Source organism: Hypomesus nipponensis, chromosome 2 (assembly GCF_054491055.1).
Source record: "Hypomesus nipponensis isolate SF chromosome 2, ASM5449105v1, whole genome shotgun sequence".
Classification (NCBI taxonomy): domain Eukaryota; kingdom Metazoa; phylum Chordata; class Actinopteri; order Osmeriformes; family Osmeridae; genus Hypomesus; species Hypomesus nipponensis.
Genome location: NC_140362.1, coordinates 2632881 through 2652500, shown reverse-complemented (window position 1 = coordinate 2652500; position 19620 = coordinate 2632881). Strand labels below are relative to the sequence as shown.

The following is a 19620-nucleotide window of genomic DNA, read 5'->3' as shown; positions in this document are numbered from 1 at the left end:
GTCCTTAGAGCGTCGACGGCAGAACCATCCGGACCCCGTCGGAAATGTAGACAGTGTTCTATATCACACAGGAGGGCTGGCGAGAAGGTCGGCTCTGTCACACGTTCAGTCTATAATTACCGTTTACTAAAGGTCGACTGTTGCGTCAGTATCTGCTCACCATCAACCCTCCGTCTTCACAACTTGGTATTTAAATTCATCTTTCAGTGCTGTGTGCAGGCATCACTGTACCACGCTCATCAGCGCTAATTATATATTGTGTGAATCATGGCCACAAGTCAGAGAATGCATCATCGCTCCAATCAGGAGGCGGCAAGCGGTACGCCCAGACGCATCCAGTGTCAGATGGACACTGGCTTCGCATTGCCGACGCCAGTTCGCTCCACACAGAAAGTTGATTAGCATTTCAAGAGCATTTCTTCTGGCATTATGACTATGTAACATCAACACACACAAACGCACGCAGAGCAGATGTAGATACAGATATAGGGCCCTATCTTGCACCCAGCGCAATTGACTTAGTCAATGACGCAAGTGTCATTCCTAGTTTGCACTCGACGCAAAGCCAACTTTTCCCTCCACAGACGCACGTCGAAATGACTTTGCGCTCCCGTGGGCGGTTCAGCGAAAAAGGAGGCGTGTTCAGGCGCAAACGTTCCCTGGTGCTATCTTGCAGTTTACGAAAAACAATTCCGCCACTGACCAGGAAAAACGTGGTTTAAAGTCAATGGCGTAATATTCAGATGCTATTTTAAGGGCGCAAGCTTGGTCCGTGCACACTGCTGGCGGGGCCAGGGTCTTCTTTCTGCGAAGCTAAGTTACTTTGTTTTGATTTATGGCGTGTTACATTTCTTCAATGATTATAAAAAGATTTTCATAATAAATTTCTATGTATGTGAACTTCATTTGTAACAACGGTGGCAATTTCCTCCCATGACTGTTTAACCGAAGCTAATTTGGTTAGGTTTCTTCTCCCATGCCCATCAGAATCAGAATTCGGTTTATTCGACATGAAGCTTATGTTACACAAATACGCTATTTGCTGTGGTAGGAAAGTGCAAACAATAAACGGGTATAAATTAAGTACAAAAGTACATTAGTTAAATTAATTCCAAGAACTAAACAATAACAAATATAACAATTGAAAAAATAAAATGTATGTAAAAATAAGAATAATAATTTGAATGAACAGCATGAGTGGGCAATTTAGTGCAATGAGAAAACTGCTCTGCCTTTCCCATACTATGTCATTTCTCTATCTTTTACGGCTATGATGAGAACGTCGGTCTCCTCCTGTGAACCGCTCCTGGCCTGCGCCTGGCAAATCCGCAGTTATAATAGCAATTCGCCATGGAACAAGCGCTGCTCTTAAAGGGAATGTGAGATGATGCTCTGATTGGTTTATTGCACGTTACGCCCTAACCACACCCATTAGTAATGTAGCTATACTTCAGACCAACCCTTTTTAGATTTGCGCCAGGCGCAAAGTAATTTATCCGCCGGCAAAATAACAACCAAGCTGAAATCACGCCCACAAACATACTTGCGCTTTGCGTTTTGATACTTGCGTTTCAGATCGTCAAAATAGGGGGGATAGATTGTTGTAGATAGAGATACAGAGAGATATAGGCTAGATAAAAACACAGATTGAGAGACAGAACTCAGTACAAATAAAAAAGGTTAGCCACCGATATTGAGAGAGAGAGAGAGAGAGAGAGAGAGAGAGAGAGAGAGAGAGAGAGAGAGAGAGAGAGAGAGAGAGAGAGAGAGAGAGCAAGCGAGAGAGAAAGAGGTAGAGGACTAGTCGTCATCCCTCCTTCTCCCTCTCTCCTTCAGCTGAGAGAGAGAACTGTGGGGTAACTTGTGTTTACAGTTTATTTCTAAGGCACCACAAAACCTTGTGAGTGTGTGTGTGTTCACACGGCCTCTCCACGGTCGGCGCGGTGTGTGGTCGTGTGTCTGGGAGTGTGTTTATGTGATAATTGAAGAGGGAGAGGGCTGGGGTCCGGGGAGGGGGGGGGGGGGGCTCGCCCCAGCAAGGGCAGATTTTCTATGTTCATGAGCAGCCTGAGTCTCTGTAAGGTCAAGAGGTCATACAGCGAGGCCCCCTCTGAACAGAATATAGCACACAGCCCAGACAGTGGGGAGACAGTAAGGAAAATCATGTACAGCTAGGGCTTATGTGATTAACGACCACTTCACCTGCTGAACGTTCTAGTGGATCAGTGCACTGACCACTGAAGACCTGTGAAGGAAGCAATTCTGTGCATTTTATATCTGTACTGTCCAACTCACACAACAACTTCCACACACAGTGTCACCTAAATACACGGTACATATACACACACCCATATATATAAATATAGTGTATACCGTATTTCTTCGATTAAACGCTGCAGCCCAAAAATCAGAAAATTGTTATTTAATTGGTTAAATAAAAACACAGTATTTATTACACAGGTAAATCACAAATGTACAATATAAAATGTAATTTGCTACTCGCAAAGTCGGCTTTAATCAACCCCAAGTTTGCATGCTACAGATCTGTTGCTGCGGGTGAGTGCTTTCTGCACTGCTCTCTGTTTGAAAGCTAAAGTGTAAGAACGTTTTGCCATGCTGCTTCAGATTTCTACACAATGTAGAACACACTTGAGACAGTTAAGGTAGGCTACTACCCACACACACCTTATTGATAGCCAATGAGAAAGGGAGTGTCCACACTCATGCTACACTCATGCTACACTAGCCTACTCCCGACTAAACGCGCGGCTTCAATTTTACTCTAGGCTTTGTGTTTGACCTCCTTGTCTATTCTTTGTTTGTCTATGGCCGCACTGCAGCTACAATTCACTAAATCTCTCTTACTAATTAAACGCCGCCCTCGAATAAACGTCGCCCTCGAATAATCGCCGCACCAAAAATGAACATGGTGTAATAAACGCTGCAGAGTTGAATCGATGAAATACGGTACAGTACTTAAACACGCTCTCAATTCCAAAGTATGCACGCACACACTTTGGGGGTATCCACACACAAACATGATCAGAAATGTCCTCACACACATTCAAAGGCACACTTATACACACAGAGATATATGAACCCACTCAAACACACACACACAGAAATATGCTCACACACATGGACAAAAGCACACACAGATAGATCAACACACACACACACACACACACACACAGGGTTGTTCTTCATTATAATGGGCTCCTCTCTGATGTAGCATGAATATTGAGCATCCATCAATCTCCCAGGCATGGACAAGTGGTGAGCGTGTGTTTCAGACGAGGCCGGAGCAAGACTGCCCGGATGAGAAACGACCACTCAGAGAGCAGCCTCTGCATGAGGCTGCATGTTTGACTGAACGCGGTCATGTTACAGTCGTGATAGTTTGTCATTTTCCCTGACTGGATCGAGTTAATGGCTTTGATTGTGAAGCGAGGGTGTGTCTGCATGTAGATCAGGCTTGATGGTGGGGGGTAGGATTTCTGCTCCCACAACGTGATGATGATCCATGTCTGGATGAAGTACTCCACGCCAGAACTCAGTGGAGTAGTCTGCTCTCCCTCCCTCTGACTTGCTCTCTCCCTCTCTCCCTCCCTCCCTGTCTAACTCTCTGTCTCTCCCTTTATCTATTTCCTTCTCCTCTTTCTCTCTCAGTCTATCTCTGTCTCTCTATCTCTCTCCGTCTCTGTCTCTCTCTGTATCTCTCCTTCTCTGCCTCTTTCTCTCTCTTTCTCTCTCAGTCTCTCTCAATCTCTCTCTGTCTCTGTCTCTCTCCTTCTCTGCCTCTTTTTCTCTCTTTTCTTTCTTTGTCTCTCTCTCCCCTCTCTCTCTCTCTCTCTCTCTCTCTCTCTCTCTCTCTCTGTGGGTCTGTTTGTGCAGATGTACAGTTCTGTGTAAAGAGGTTTCAGAAGGCTCCTGGCCTGGTGTGAGCGAACACGCCTCCACCTGCACTCTCTCTCTCTGTCTCTCTCTCTCTCTCTCTCTCTCTCTCTCTCTCTCTCTCTCTCTCTCTGTCTCTGTCTCTGTCTCTGTCTCTGTCTCTGTCTCTGTCTCTGTCTCTCTCTCTCTCTCTCTCTCTCTCTCTCTCTCTCTCTCTGTCTCTGTCTCTGTCTCTGTCTCTCTCTGTATCTCTCCTTCTCTGCCTCTTTCTTTCTCTTTCTCTCTCAGTCTCTCTCAATCTCTCTCTGTCTCTGTCTCTCTCCTTCTCTGCCTCTTTCTCTCTCTTTTCTTTCTTTGTCTCTCTCTCTCTCTCTCTCTCTCTCTCTCTCTCTGTCTCTCTCTCCCCTCTCTCTCTCTCTCTCTCTCTCTCTGTCTCTCTCCCTCTCTCTCTCTCTCTCTCTCTCTCTCTCTCTCTGTCTCTCTCCCCTCTCTCTCTCTGTCTCTCTGTCTCTCTCCCCTCTCTGTCTCTCTCTCTGTCTCTCTCCCCTCTCTCTCTCTCTCTGTCTCTCTCCCCTCTCTCTCTCTCCAACACCACCCCATCCTGGTAGAGGACAGCATGCTGGCTCCACACCTGTTTCCACAAGAGATCTGCAGCCAAGTGTGTGCAGAGACCATGGCAAAAAATATCCCAGTGATGGCTGTCATAGGAGGGGGGGAGGAGAGGAGGAGGAGTGGTGGAGAGGAGAGGAGGAGGGGAGAGAGTGGAGCGGAGAGAGGGGAGGAGAGCAGAGGAGGAAAGGAAAAGAGGAAGGGAGAGAGGAGGAGAGGAGATGATGAGAGGAGAGGAAATGAAAGGAGCGGAGAAGAGGAGAGTTTTTGAGGTCTTGTGTGGTACCTTTTAATCTCCATGTCTAGCTTGATCAGAGCTCTCATTCCTATTGGTCAGTAGTGGCACCATGGTTATGTCCAGTAGCCAATGGAGTTAGTCGACCCCTGACCCTCTGTGCTCTTCCCAGCCACTCAAGTCAGCCCCTCGGAGCTACAAGATGTCTTCCAGGAAACCTCCTCCAACATCTTCCAGATCAACGGCAATGGTGAGTAGCGTGACTGAGTGTTATGGAAATGTGTGTTTTAGTGTGTCAGCGAGTGAGCGAGTGAGCGAGTGAGCGAGTGAGTGTGTGAGTGAGTGTAAGTCCTCTAACTTGGTTGTTGTGTTTGCTGCTTGTAGTGGTGACGCTGGAGAGGAGTCTTCCTGCTCTGGGAACCTCCAAAGACAACGCTGAGCTGAGGCAGAGTCTGTGAGTTATACTCTCACACACACAGTCACACACACACTCACTCACACACACACTGACCCACGCACACAAACACACAACATGTTATGTATCATGGGATCATTTGCATTCCCATTCCAATTGTTGGAACATCAATACTGATGGGGGGTGTGGACATGGTGTGGACAACACTGCAGGCTGCTGCCTGTCTGGGACTGACCATCATGGCTACTCCACAGCTCCTTCCTCAAGTCCTACCACATCGATGCTACAATATTCAATACAGTGTGCGTGTGCGTGTGTGTGTGTGTTCTGACGTCCTACACACTTTCTTTAACCTCAGATTGCTCTCCTTTCTCTCGTTGTATCTACCTCTCTCTCTCTCTCTCTCTCTCTCTCTCTCTCTCTCTCTCTCTCTCTCTCTCTCTCTCTCTCTCTCTCTCTCTCTCTCTCTCTCTCTCTCTCTCTCTCTCTCCTCCCTCCTCTCTCTCTCTCTCTCTCTCTCTCTCTCTCTCTCTCTCTCTCTCTCTCTCTCTATCCATCCCTCTATCTCCCTTTTTCTCTCTCTCTCTTTCTCTCTCTCCCCCTCCTCTCTCTCTCTCTCTCTCTCTCTCTCTCTCTCTCTATCCATCCCTCTCTCTCCCTTTTTCTCTCTCTACCTCTCCCCCTCTCTCTCTCTCTCTCTCTCTCTCTCTCTCTCTCTCTCTCTCTCTCTCTCTCTCTCTCTCTCTCTCTCTCTCTCTCTCTCTCTCTCTCTCTCTCTCTCTCTCTCTCTCTCTCTCTCTCTCTCTCTGCCCCCTGCTGGGCCTGCTGTGATTATATTATCCCTGTGTTTCCCTGGAAACCTCTCAAGTCCAGAGTCAACCTACCACAAAGGACACGGTTTGAAGTAAAGACCCCCTTCCTATACACACACTCACGCACATACATGCACACACACACACACACACACACACACACACATTCTCTTACACACATAGACACACACAGAGACACACACATACATTTATATATGCACACATACACATATATACGCACAAATACATACATACACACACACACACACATATTTGTGCACAAACATATACACACAAACACACCAATACACAGAAACACACACAGTCACATGCATACACACACCCACTTTGAGATGCATCCAAGCCTCGTTACTCTCTACAGAAGATTTGGACCCATCAACCTAAAGGTTAAAACAGGTCCAAGTTATCTCTCAGACAGGCTCTAGTTATCTCTGAGACAGGCCCTAGTTATCTAGTTATCTCACACACAGACCCTAGTTATCTCACAGACAGGCTCTAGTTATCTAGTTATCTCACACAGGCTCTAGTTATCTCACACACAGGCTCTAGTTATCTCACACAGGCTCTAGTTATCTCACACACAGGCTCTAGTTATCTCACACACAGGCTCTAGTTATCTCACACACAGGCTCTAGTTATCTCACACACAGGCTCTAGTTATCTCACACAGGCTCTAGTTATCTCACACACAGGCTCTAGTTATCTCACACACAGGCTCTAGTTATCTCACACACAGGCTCTAGTTATCTCACACACAGGCTCTAGTTATCTCACACACAGGCTTTAGTTATCTCACACACAGGCTCTAGTTATCTCACACAGGCTCTAGTTATCTCACACAGGCTTTAGTTATCTCACACACAGGCTCTAGTTATCTCACACACAGGCTTTAGTTATCTCACACACAGGCTTTAGTTATCTCACACACAGGCTCTAGTTATCTCACACAGGCTCTAGTTATCTCACACACAGGCTCTAGTTATCTCACACACAGGCTCTAGTTATCTCACACACCAGATTTCTAGCCAATGACATGTCATGACTTTGACTAGAATTCTAGGAAAACACTATGAAACTGAGAGGAAGCCAAAAATAACAACCAAATCGTGTTTGTGTGAGCCTTTCAAAACCTATTGCAATGCTCCTTTCTCCCCTCACCAAAACCTCACGGTTACTGTAATAGAATTTGACCCATTCCCTGTAATCGTGGAAATGCACATGGCAAAAGCCTAAGTGGATTAATCGCTTGCACCCTTGACTGTCATTGTCTCTGTTAGCGTGTTAGCTTACACCCTTGACTGTCATTGTGTTTGTTAGCGTGTTAGCTCACACCTTAATTGTCATTATCTCTGTTAGCGTGCTAGCTCCCAACCTTGACTGTGATTGTGTTTGTTAGCGTGTTAGCTTGCAACCTTGACTGTCATTATCTCTTTTAGCAAGTTAGCCCCTCTGCTGCGTCCCTCCTCTGGGGGAGGGTGGAGGAGGTGGGTGGAGACTAGGAGTGTGGGGTAAACTGGGGGTGGGGGAGGTTGGGGGAGACGGGAAAAGGTTAGGGGAGATTGGGTGAGACAAGGGAGGGTGGTGCAGGTTAGGGGAAAATGAAGGAGAATGGGGGAGGTTGGGGGCTGGACACTATTCAGAAAAGCTCCGAACTTCAGATGTCCTGATGTTCATAGTCTTTACATTTTTTACGTAATTACATTTTCTTTACAGCAACATTTCAGTCAGTCAGCCTGTGGGTTTTTTCTTGTTGGTTTTCAATTATTATTATTATTATTATTATTATTATCATCATGATTAGTCGGTGCCTGTATTGAACAGGATATCAAATTGAGTTTCATTAGTCATTATCATGTTTCCTTAAACAAACCCGGCACATGCTGAACATGATTCAACACAGAGCTGTTTCATCAGTCAGTCAACACGGCTAATTTCACATCAGTGAAAAAAAAGAAAATCCACAAAGCTGATGAGTTGTGAGAATGTATTATTCATTTAACATCAAATATGTTAACATTTGTCTCTGAAAAATGTGCCATGAAGGCTATTAGCTAAATTACTGTAAGTCAGTGTTAATAAAGTAAACGTCTGTTTTGAACCCCCCCCCCCCCCCTCCCTCCGCACCTCTAATCTATGTAGACATGAATACTGCTCTTTAACACAACTGTCATTACAGCGTATTTTTGATTGCCTGGGCTGTGTATTTTAATGCTATCCTTATATACAAGCACATCTGACCCTTTTTCATTTGAACATTATAAGAAAGACCACGGCCTCAAGCATTTTGGCTGGTAAACGGCTCAAAGACTTCTCTCTACCTCTCTCTGTGTGTTTCTCTCTCTCGCTCTACCTCTCTACCTCTCTCTCCCTCTCCTTGCTTCCCGTCCTCCCTTCTCTCTACCTCTCTCTCCCTCTCCTTGCTTCCCGTCCTCCCTTCTCTCTACCTCTCTCTCCCTCTCCTTGCTTCCCGTCCTCCCTTCTCTCTACCTCTCTCTCCCTCTCCTTGCTTCCCGTCCTCCCTTCTCTCTACCTCTCTCCGTCTCTCTTCTCTTCTCTCTACCTCTCTCTATCTCTCTTCCCTTCTCTCTATCTCTCCTACCCTTCTCTCTACTTCTCTCTATCTCTCTCCATCTCTCTTCCCTTCTCTCTATCTCTCCTACCCTTCTCTCTGCCTCTCTCCACCTTAACTCCCCCTTCACATCTCTCGCTAGAAGCGCACCACGCAGGTGACTGATTAAAATGCGCAGTGTGAGTAACTACTGGCATCCGCGGGACGGCTTTCGTTGTCGAGGGCGTCGTCGGGGGCGGGGTGACTAACGAGGCTCTGGAGCGCGGCAGCGAGCAGGTCTGCGGGGGGTCGTCTAGGATGGCCCTGGAGAAAGAGAGGCACTGGCGCTGGATCAGAGGAGGAAGGTGACTCACAGAGGATCCCAGACAGCAGGGACAGCTGGGGCAGCAGGGGCAGCTGGGGCAGCAGGGGCAGCAGGGGCACCAGGGGCAGCTGGGGCAGCAGGGGCAGCTGGGGCAGCTGGGGCAGCTGAGGCAGCAGGGGCAGCTGGGGCAGCAGGGGCAGCTGGGGCAGCTGAGGCAGCTGAGGCAGCTGAGGCAGCTGGGGCACCAGGGGCAGCTGAGGCAGCAGGGGCACCAGGGGCAGCTGAGGCAGCAGGGGCAGCTGGGGCAGCTGGGGCAGCTGGGGCACCAGGGGCAGCAGGGGCAGCTGAGGCAGCAGGGGCAGCTGGGGCAGCAGGGGCAGCTGGGGCAGCTGAGGCAGCTGGGGCAGCAGGGGCACCAGGGGCAGCTGAGGCAGCTGGGGCAGCTGGGGCAGCAGGGGCACCAGGGGCAGCTGGGGCAGCTGGGGCACCAGGGGCAGCTGGGGCAGCACAAGCCTGCCCGGTGTCAGACTAAAAGTCGAGCTCAACTAAGATGTGTTGCAAATAATCTCAAACAGGCAGAAACGGAATGTCAAAACAGTTCTGTCAAATACATTCCTGCGTGCAAAGCACTTTGTTCGGAAACACAAGTGCAGACTTTTTGAAGTACAGACATGAATACATTTACGTGTTTACTTCATCTCAAAAGAATGTATTACAGCAATTGAAATAAACAAGTTAAGAAAGAATGTCACTTGACATCTTTTCAAAAGCCATTGTTTAATTGGCATAAAATAAAGCCTTAGAAACTAAGCAGAGCATCTAGACAAGTTACAATCCATTATGGCGTTCTTTGACAACACTGTGGATGAAGGTGCTCGGATTATACAAAGTGTTTATATCCCACTGGCCCCAAGGGTCTTCAGAGACAGAGGTAATGCTTCCCTGACCAGTGGAAGAAGTATAGGTTCAGCAAGCCCAGCATAGTTCATCTAGATTCATTGTCATTCTTAAAAAAATATATACATTGCATTAAGTCATTTAGCAGACGCTCTTATCCAGAGCGACTTACAGTAAGAACAGGGACATTCCCCCCAAGGCAAGTAGGGTGAAGTGCCTTGCCCAAGGACACAACGTCAGTTGGCACGGCCGGGAATCGATCTGGCAACCTTCTGATTACTAGCCCGATTCCCTAACCGCTCAGCCACCTGACTCCCATATAGACAAAGGAAAACCCTTTACAACTCTTAAGGATGGCAATGAACACGTAAGAGCAGCCTTCCATCCTTCATAGGGCGTAACAGAAAGGAGTGTAGTAGACTGTAATAGTAGAAACGAGGGTAATAGACTCCAGTCTATGTAGGTAGGCCTAGACTATGTAGTCTGCTGGAATCACACACAAGGAAGCAAACTCACTGTAGCCAAGCCTTGACCACTGTTCAGTCTGTCTGCATCTATAAGCGCAGCTAGTTCTGGCAGGGCAATCGGGCAGCGCCCGTCAGTCATTTAACGGGGACGTAAGTTGTCTTACTCCACCTTCCTTTACTCCACCAACTACCACACCCATGTTAGCAGCACATATCCATTGGGCCACGTCCGATAAGGCGTCTTTAAAAGACGCATGGATATGCACACACTCACCCCGGTCGTTGTATGATCAGTGCTGCTGCCACCCTCCACCGCCCCCTTCTCCCCCATGCTGTCTGTATGTCTATCCATCAGGGGGATTATATCTCTATTGCTCCCTGCCTCATATGTCATGTATATATGTGTTGCATCGAGGAGGCAGGGAGTGCTTCCCTTAAATCATCCACTCTGCCAAAGTAAATCTACATGTCCATGTCATGTAACAATAAATGCTCAAATCTAAGACGTGATTGTCTTGACTGAACTGTGTCTTTGCATGTGAGACTTTCTTGAACAGGGTTAGCGACTTAAAACGGTTTAGCAAAGGCAACTATGCCAGGAAATATGAAGGGTATACCTTGCTCCAAAGCAGTACCTGAATGTTATATTTTTCAGGTAATCTTGAAACACAAAGAATCAAGGGGACTTTTTATTCAATTGTATAAAGTATTTTCATTGTTTAAAGTAGCCTATATGTTGACAAGCCTCTATATTACCTCTCCTCAGCTTCCCCAATATTATAGGTGCAATATACTGTCCCCATGGGTGTTTCCAGGCCCATTGGAAGACTCAGGGCGTGACTGCCTGGTGCCCCCACGGTTGAAACGCCCTCTAGAGTGGCAACAATGAGACCAAGTGCCCTACTGTCTGCCATTCACATTGTGAAATATGATTTAGTGCCCAGGGTGCCCCTTAACGCAATACATGATAGTGTGCCCTCGCTGCATTTCAAACCATGCCTTAATGAGTCCTTAAGAATGTCCTTTATAGTAGAGAAAATGTGATGCAGTACCCTATAAGGTGCCCTTACAATGGTCTAAATGGGACTGTTCCCGTGCCCTTACTTCCAATGGAAAAGGTTGCTGTTATGAAGTGCCCTTTATGCTGCCCCTACATGACAGTGTCCCAAATGGTGCCCTTTCCAAAGAAAACGATTAGATGCTGTGCCCACAGTCTCCCCTACAATGTTCCCACTAGGACATGCTTTCCCAAAGTGAGGCTGTGATGACGCTTGGGGTGTCGTCCCATTCCCTTGTTACACTGGTGAGAGCCCATGTTGTGCAGTAGCAGCCCTTGAAATGTCCCCTCAAACAGCCAGAGGAGTCAGTCTGGCCTCTCCCCTGAGCAGCCTCCTGTGGGAGGAGTCAGTCTGGCCTCTCTCCTGAGCAGCCTCCTGTGGGAGGAGTCAGTCTGGCCTCTCCCCTGAGCAGCCTCCTGTGGGAGGAGTCAGTCTGGCCTCTCTCCTGAGCAGCCTCCTGTGGGAGGAGTCAGTCTGGCCTCTCCCCTGAGCAGCCTCCTGTGGGAGGAGTCAGTCTGGCCTCTCTCCTGAGCAGCCTCCTGTGGGAGGAGTCAGTCTGGCCTCTCTCCTGAGCAGCCTTCTGTGGGAGGAGTCAGTCTGGCCTCTCTCCTCAGCAGCCTCCTGTGGGAGGAGTCAGTCTGGCCTCTCTCCTGAGCAGCCTCCTGTGGGAGGAGTCAGTCTGGCCTCTCCCCTGAGCAGCCTCCTGTGGGAGGAGTCAGTCTAGCCTCTCCCCTGAGCAGCCTCCTGTGGGAGGAGTCAGTCTGGCCTCTCCCCTGAGCAGCCTCCTGTGGGAGGAGTCAGTCTGGCCTCTCCCCTGAGCAGCCTCCTGTGGGAGGAGTCAGTCTGGCCTCTCCCCTGAGCAGCCTCCTGTGGGAGGAGTCAGTCTGGCCTCTCCCCTGAGCAGCCTCCTGTGGGAGGAGTCAGTCTGGCCTCTCCCCTGAGCAGCCTCCTGTGGGAGGAGTCAGTCTGGCCTCTCCAGAGGCTCCTCCCACAGCATGACGTCTGATGGAAGGAGCCATGGAAGACAAGAGTTTCTGCAACACAGTCACATGCTGTCAAACAGACACACTCTCCATCTCACACACACACACACACACACATTCTCTCTCTCTCTCTCTCTCTCTCTCTCTCTCTCTCTCTCTCTCTCTCTCACTCTCACACTGTGGTGATGTGGTTTCCTAGCAGCGAGGGAGTTTCTATTGTAATATCTGTGATTCAGCTTGCCAAATGTGTTTTTCATCTGTCATGCTGCCAGATAAAGAGACAGAGTTTTAAACAGAAACTAATGCACACACACAGACACACACACAGACACACACACACTTGCCCTGATATTATGTTTAGCTGTGTGATGGAGCATGAGCTAGCTGTGATCTCAGTCTCTAATCCCCAAATGTCGGAAAGAAACTTTCAGCACAGCGTGAAGCGATGACACATCAACCAGAGGTTTAGCACTTCATAATCCGCGTGTGTGTGTGCACGCCTGCAAGCGTGTGTGTATATGTGTGATGGTTTGAGTCCATGATTACTGTACATTATGTCCTTCACCCTTACATAAGTCCATTCTCCAGCAAAGTTACTGCAGAAAGCCACACACAAACACACACTCTCTCTCACACACACACACACACACATACACACACACACACACGGTCTCCCATGATAAATGTCAATAAAGAAGTGCTGGCTTGGGTCATTTACTGTAAACTCTGAAACTTTGACGTGAGATCAGAACCATCCCCAGTCCGGTGCTCTGCGGCCTGTCCATGATGTGACTGGAGGCAGACTGGAGGGGAGGCAGCCTGGGGTCCTAACCCCTGGACCTGGGCTCTGGAGACCCTGTATGAGAACACAGGAGAAGATGAGGTCGGGAGTGTTTTTCCACTATATCGCTTCACCTCTCCCTCACAGCTGACAGACAATCATTGTGACATGCCTCTCCCCCCCCCCCCCCCCCCCCCCCCCCCCCGCCCCCCGGCCTCCAAGACGCCCCGGGGCCTGTCACCGCCCTCCCTCCCTCCCTCCTGGTCCCAACCCGCCCCCCAACACTACCCACGCTGGATCAATATTTGAGCATGTGTCCATGGTGTGTGCGTGTTTTGGGAGGTGTGTGCGTGTCAATGGAGGTGTGTGTGTGTGCTAGTGTTCCAGAGAGCTGGAAGGGCCTGTGGCCAGTTCAGACTTCAAGAGGTGGGTGGAGAGGCTGGATCCAGCCCGCTTGGGCCCGCTGTGAGGCTAGGGCCTGCCTCCCCCTCCCTGGCTGCCTGGGAGGCTGGGGGGGGCTGGGGGGGGGGGCTGGAGGGGGGGGGGGGGGCTGGGGGCTGGGGGGTTGCTGGGGGCTGGGGGGTTGCTGGGGTCTGGGGGGTTTGGGGGGCTGGGGGGTCTGGGGGGTTGGGGGCCTGGGGGGTTGGGGGCCTGGGGGGTTGGGGGCCTGGGGGGTTGGGGGCCTGGGGGTGATCTGCATTTAGATGATGTTTACTCTCCTGCAGCCCTTCTCTGACACCGCGTGCTCTCTCTTCTGTCTGTTTCTCTGCTTCTTTCTCTGTTCATCCTGTCTAAACATCTCTCTTTCTCTCTATCTCTCTCTCTCCATTCCCCCTGTTTATCCAGTATCTCTCTCTCTTTATCCATCCTGTCAATACTGTATCTCTCTCTCTCCATCCTGCACTGCTCCCCTCTCCAGAGATGAAGAGGGCCTCACCTTGGTTTAAGTTTTATCAGCCAGTTGTTCATATTGATCCTCTTAATTGGTTCAAGTTAATCCTTACGCACCTTTCTCTCCCTCTCTCCCCCCTTCTCTACCTCAACCTCATCTCCTTCTCTCTCTCTCTCTCTCTCTCTCTCTCTCTCTCTCTCTCTCTCTCTCTCTCTCTCTCTCTCTCCAGACACTCCACACAGCAGCAGACTAACAAAGTGATCACCAGCACCAGCCAGCTCATCAAACAGCTCTCTGACATCATCAGCTCTTCTTCACGGGTATGCACTTCCTCATCCTCGTCTTCTTCTTCACTTTTATTGTCTTTATGACACAATAATGCAGGGACACGTGCAGCGAAAGGAGGGCTGCTGCTTTTCCGAAAATGGTGTGTGTGTGTGAGAGAGAGAGTACATACACATAGTGAGACACAACAAAGTCAATATGTAGCTGAACTATTTTAAAGAAAATAAATAGTAAAAGCACAGTAAGTAAACAATCAACGTATGTAGAAACATTGATTGTGTGAGAGGTAGTCTATTCCTCTGGTGAACAAACAAAAGCAGGAAGATAAACGGAGGTGATTGCATCTAATCCCACTGTCTCCTCCTAACAGCAAGACCGTTTGCGCTTAACCAGACTGAAGACGGAACTCTCTGAGGCTGTTCAGCGCTACGGCGACCTGCAGAAGGTGACACACAAACCTCGGGGGGGGAAAAAACTCTCTTTTCCTGCATGTTGTGCTTTTTCGGCTCCTTGAATGAACAATCCTGAATCTGAAACGCCTCTCAGCTTTGTTGGATGAAACACTTTAACGACAAACAACATCAACAATATACATGCTATGTAAAGAAAGACGTAAAGATTCAGTTGTGTCTTTGTTTTGTTGTTGTTTTTTTCGCCAGAAAATTGCTGAGCGTTCGAGGGCCCTGCTTCCCCCGGCGCAGAGAGTGAAGAAGCAGGTAAGCGGACAGCTGCCTTTGTTCCATTGTGAAGGTGACAGCACTCGTACCCAGGGGGAGCGGCGGAGGATAATAAGATGTTCTCCCCGGAGTGATTGCGTTCTCTGTCGGCGGCTCTTTGAAGCCCAGAGCGTCCATTCTGTTTCCGTCTGACTGTGGAGCGCGTGACACCAAGGCAACCCACCGCTCCACAAATACCTTCATCCGGGTTTTATTTATTTATTTGTCTTCATTTCTTTTCCCCTACCTGTGTGCTGCTGTACACTCACAGTACAACCGGACCATACGTTGTCGTGGCAACGTCCGAAACCTCACTGTCGTTTGGAGAAGATGACGGAGAGAGAGACAGAAACTGAGTGTGTGAACGTGTGTGTGAGAGCGCGCGCGCGAGAGAGAGAGAGAGAGAGAGAGAGAGAGAGAGAGAGAGAGAGAGAGAGAGAGAGAGGGCAGACCTTGCTGCCCAGTATGTATCAATGCCCCAACCTGAGAGACAGTGAGTGACCTAGACACACAAAGCACACACACAATATATACTGTGGTGTGACTGACATGTGTGAATGTATATATATATATCTTGATAAATCTTAAGGTTATGTTAAAGTTCCCCTGCTTTCAACTGAATTTGCCATATTTAATTGATATCATATTATTTGGTAACATTAATAATATACCAACCTCCATAATAATAATAATATAAATACTATTTCTGTAATTTCACCGTTGCTTTGGCAATATCAACATTTGTTTTTTAATGCTAATAAAGGCCAATGAATTGAATTGAGCAGGAGATTATATTCAATGTGTCGAATCTAGCTTCAGTCAGGGTAACTTCCGTCCAAAACGAGTTGAGTTTGACTGGAGAGATCACCTGACTATGACATCAATATCAGTCATCACTATTTTGATATCTTTTGATATATTTTACTTAACATACTAATAACTAAGTGACTTTTATTTAACACAGTGGGCCTTTTAGATCCTCGTCGTGACCCGTAGAAAACCGCTGTACATTCATGTTGTTTTCCTTGTCCGAAAGTGGTCTTTCTCTGGTCAAATTGATCTGAGGGGATCCACACCGGAACAAGTGCAGTCTGCTTGTTTGTCCCGTGGCTGAGAAAGAACTTGATCTAAATCAGATCTGTTTGAAGCTCAACAGCTCTTGCGTCTATTGTTGTATGGACACCCTCGTATTTCTATGGCTTCAAAAGGATATTGTGTGTGTGTGTGTGTGAGTGAGGGGTGGTGATGGGGGTCTTCACGTTCCCGCAGAAGAGACGTCATTATTCCATGCATGTATGCAGTACAGCGCTTCTCTTATACCAAAACAACCCAGAAAAGCTCTGTAGGCTGTGATACTTCAGTTTATTTCGTATTTATGAAACCTGCAGTTCATCGGATAATCAACGCCTTTCTCCGCCCACTGTACCGTATATTGCGAGCATTTAAATGCGCAATTGAATGGGCCTCCTTCTCTTTTTCTATCATGGATCAGCCACCAAAGTCAAAACAGTGAGGACTGTTTCAAATGATCCTGATGCCAATATTTGTAATGTAGCGAGGAGTTTAACAACTGCTGAAATGGAATGTGAACGCTGAGTCGGAGATTCAATGTAATCTTTGATTTCCTGTAACTTTAATATTGCATGGCTGCTTAATCTGTAACGCATAATGATTTTGTGTTCACTCAACTCAAAAAGTGTGATCCCTGTGGCAAAAATCCTTTGGCTTTTGTCTTCGTCTTGCTCGGGCTACTGCTGCCTTTTCACCAGGAGGCATATGCACATCTAGCCTGGCTCTGCCCTCCTACGTACTTCCGCTCAATTTTCATTTTGCTTCTGTACTGCGTCTGGGCTTGAGGTATATAAGTCAAATGTCTCTGGTTATCTTTGTACCTGTCCAATCAGCAAACAGAGGGAGTGGCTGACAATGATGACGTTGATGTTGTGTCCTAGTTTATGTTGTAGTTCTGTAATGGTGGCGGAGAAAGATGTGAGCGAAGCCATTCGGTCCGTTGTGGCAACGCTGACGAATATCCAGAAGTTAAAGCCAGAGCAAGAACAATCTTTGATCCCCACGGGGTTTGTTTGATTTTCCAGCTAGCTCCGTTAGTCGTGAAGGAGTTGGCTAAGGCGAACGTTAGCGATTGATTATGCCAGATCCAGAGTGGCTCTGGGCAGATCCAATAGTTTTAAACTTCAACAGAGTACCCGCCTTCGAGGAAGTTAACACTTGTCAATGGAGCGATCTCAAACTCTCTGTACAAATGAAATGTACGAGAGTCTGGTTAGGACCAGGCTAATGCACATCCTGGTTTACACCTGCTTTTAACAGGTGGAGAATTTTCACCGCAAAATAGAGGTGCGCTTTCACAGGCGGTTTTTGTACATACCACGGAATACATAATTAGGCGCACTAAACGCATCCCCTCTCATCTCTTTATGGGAAACTCCCACTTTCCCCTTGACCCTCCCGTGAATGCATATACATGACACGGAAAAGTGCAATTCGCCATTTTCAGTTCCCGCGAAAGGCAGTCTGCGTTTTCACTTCAATGCGGCATGTTTGTACATACCTCGCCATGCTATTACGCGCACGTTGCGAAACAAATACGCCTGATATTACGCGCACGCTGCAAAACAAATATGCCTGAAGTGGTCGCAAAAGCGTTGGAACATGAGGCCCTCAGTCTGGCTGTTGGAGTCTGACAGTGGGTGGGTTTTATTCCAACGACAATGAATGTTGTACTGGTCTAATGAGTAAGTTATTTTCAGAGGAGACAGGGAGATGAGACTGTGTAGGACAGACGTTACCTTTCCTGACACCAGGGAGAGACATCCTCTCCAAGAAGCGGAGAGAATTTATTCTGAAGACCGACCTTCATCGCGTAAAGCAAAGAGATTTCTTAACGTTTAAAATGCAGATTGATGACAAAAATATATGTTTTCTGTGGCGGGTATTTGTTGATGAAAAGCCTCAAGAAAAAGGAAATTCAAACAACTGCCACAACCCTCTTGGTTGACTTTACCAAAACACAAATGAGCTGTTTTGTGTTTTGTGATGTTTGTTGTTTGTAGACTAACACAGCTACAGTTCTGGAACAGCGGTCGACTGGAATAAACCAACTTCAACGGCCATATTTTTAAGACTACATAGCATTTCAACGTTTATTTCGAGATTAAGTAACTGACCAAATCCGACTCAGTTTTGTATCATCTCATGATCAAATTGATCAAATCAAATGTATTTGTACAGCCCTTTTTACAAGCAATGTCACACAGGGCCTCACATAGAATGAACCTAAACCACCTAAACCCTTATGATCTGAGGAGTGGGCCGGACCGGACACAGTAGGGACAACAGGAAGCTGGCATAGGTTGCTTCCTGTCGGGGTGGACGAGCGGACGAGAGGTGAATCACTCCTCTGGGTCTTCGATAATAACACCGTTTTCATGCGACTCCCTCACTGTCATACATATGCAATCGGGGGGGGGGGGGGGGAGGGCCAATCAATGGTCCACTCCCCCACTCCTCTCCTCCTGTCTCTCCCATCGAGTGGGCTGAAAGGAACGATCCACTTGATGAGGCGTGGGGGGGACGTGTTTTCGCTCCTGGAGCTCTGGGGCATGCAGAGCAGATCTGAGGCCTGGATTGTCCGGGTTGTCCGGGTTACACATTCATGTATTCTGCTGAGTGGTGGTGGTGCAGGGACCTGAGGGGGGGGGTTGTGGTGGGTGTTGACTCGGAGGTGCTGTGACTCAGAGCGTGCTGCTGTGACTCAGAGCGTGCTGCTGTGACTCCCACACGTATGGACCTCTGCTCTGACCCACTGTGCGGCTGTCAGAACCTGGAGAGCAGAAACAAATGTGACATGGTCAAGTTGAAGTCCACCCCAGCTCACTGATATTTGTCTTTGTGTGATCTTGTTTCTCCTGTGTGTGTGTCTATGGTGTGTGTGTGTGTGTGTCCACAGAGTCCCCAGACACCGTTTGCTGAGCTGTGCGATGAGGGACCTCTGTTTGACGCGGGCGAGGAGGCGTCAGGTCCTCCACTGGAGGACCAGGAACAGGTGTTCCTGTCCGAGATCAGCGAAGAAGACGTGGAGGTCCTCCGACAGAGAGAAGAAGCCCTGCTCCAGATCGAGGTGGGAGAAACACTCACACACACACCTCTACACACACACACACACACCTTTTGATAAGATGGATGTTCTGGAGAAGGCAGGCCGGAAGGAGTCACGACAAAGGAAAGGAGTTGACTTTGGTTTATTAATCGGGCCGCCCGGATCAAACAATCAGTTCAAGACAAACTGATGGCATGAGGGAAAACTCTGTCTCTCAGCCATGCTTAAACACATGAGTTGGACAGTACAGATATAAAATGCACAGAATTACTTCCTTAACAGGTCTTCAGTGGTCAGTGCACTGATCCACTAGAACGTTCAGCAGGTGAAGTGGTCGTTAATCACATAAGCCCTAGCTGTACATGATTTTCCTTACTGTCTCCCCACTGTCTGGGCTGTGTGCTATATTCTGTTCAGAGGGGGCCTTGCTTTATGACCTCTTGACCTTACAGAGACTCAGGCTGCTCATGAACATAGAAAATCTGCCTGACACCTTTACACACATACACACACACACACACACACACACACACTCACACACATATGTACACACACATCTCTA

At 48.1% G+C, this 19620-nt stretch overlaps 1 protein-coding gene across 1 annotated transcript in view; it reads left to right on the top strand.

Moving 5' to 3' along the window:
• tsnare1 (T-SNARE Domain Containing 1) overlaps positions 1–19620 on the top strand; it is a 63085-nt gene that overhangs the window by 3992 nt on the left and 39473 nt on the right. The window contains exons 2-7 of the mRNA XM_084669198.1: positions 4911–4988; positions 5123–5192; positions 14167–14257; positions 14593–14667; positions 14882–14938; positions 18909–19079. Coding sequence (XP_084525324.1) covers positions 4911–4988; positions 5123–5192; positions 14167–14257; positions 14593–14667; positions 14882–14938; positions 18909–19079 — 542 coding nt within the window. The remainder of the gene's footprint in view (positions 1–4910; positions 4989–5122; positions 5193–14166; positions 14258–14592; positions 14668–14881; positions 14939–18908; positions 19080–19620) is intronic.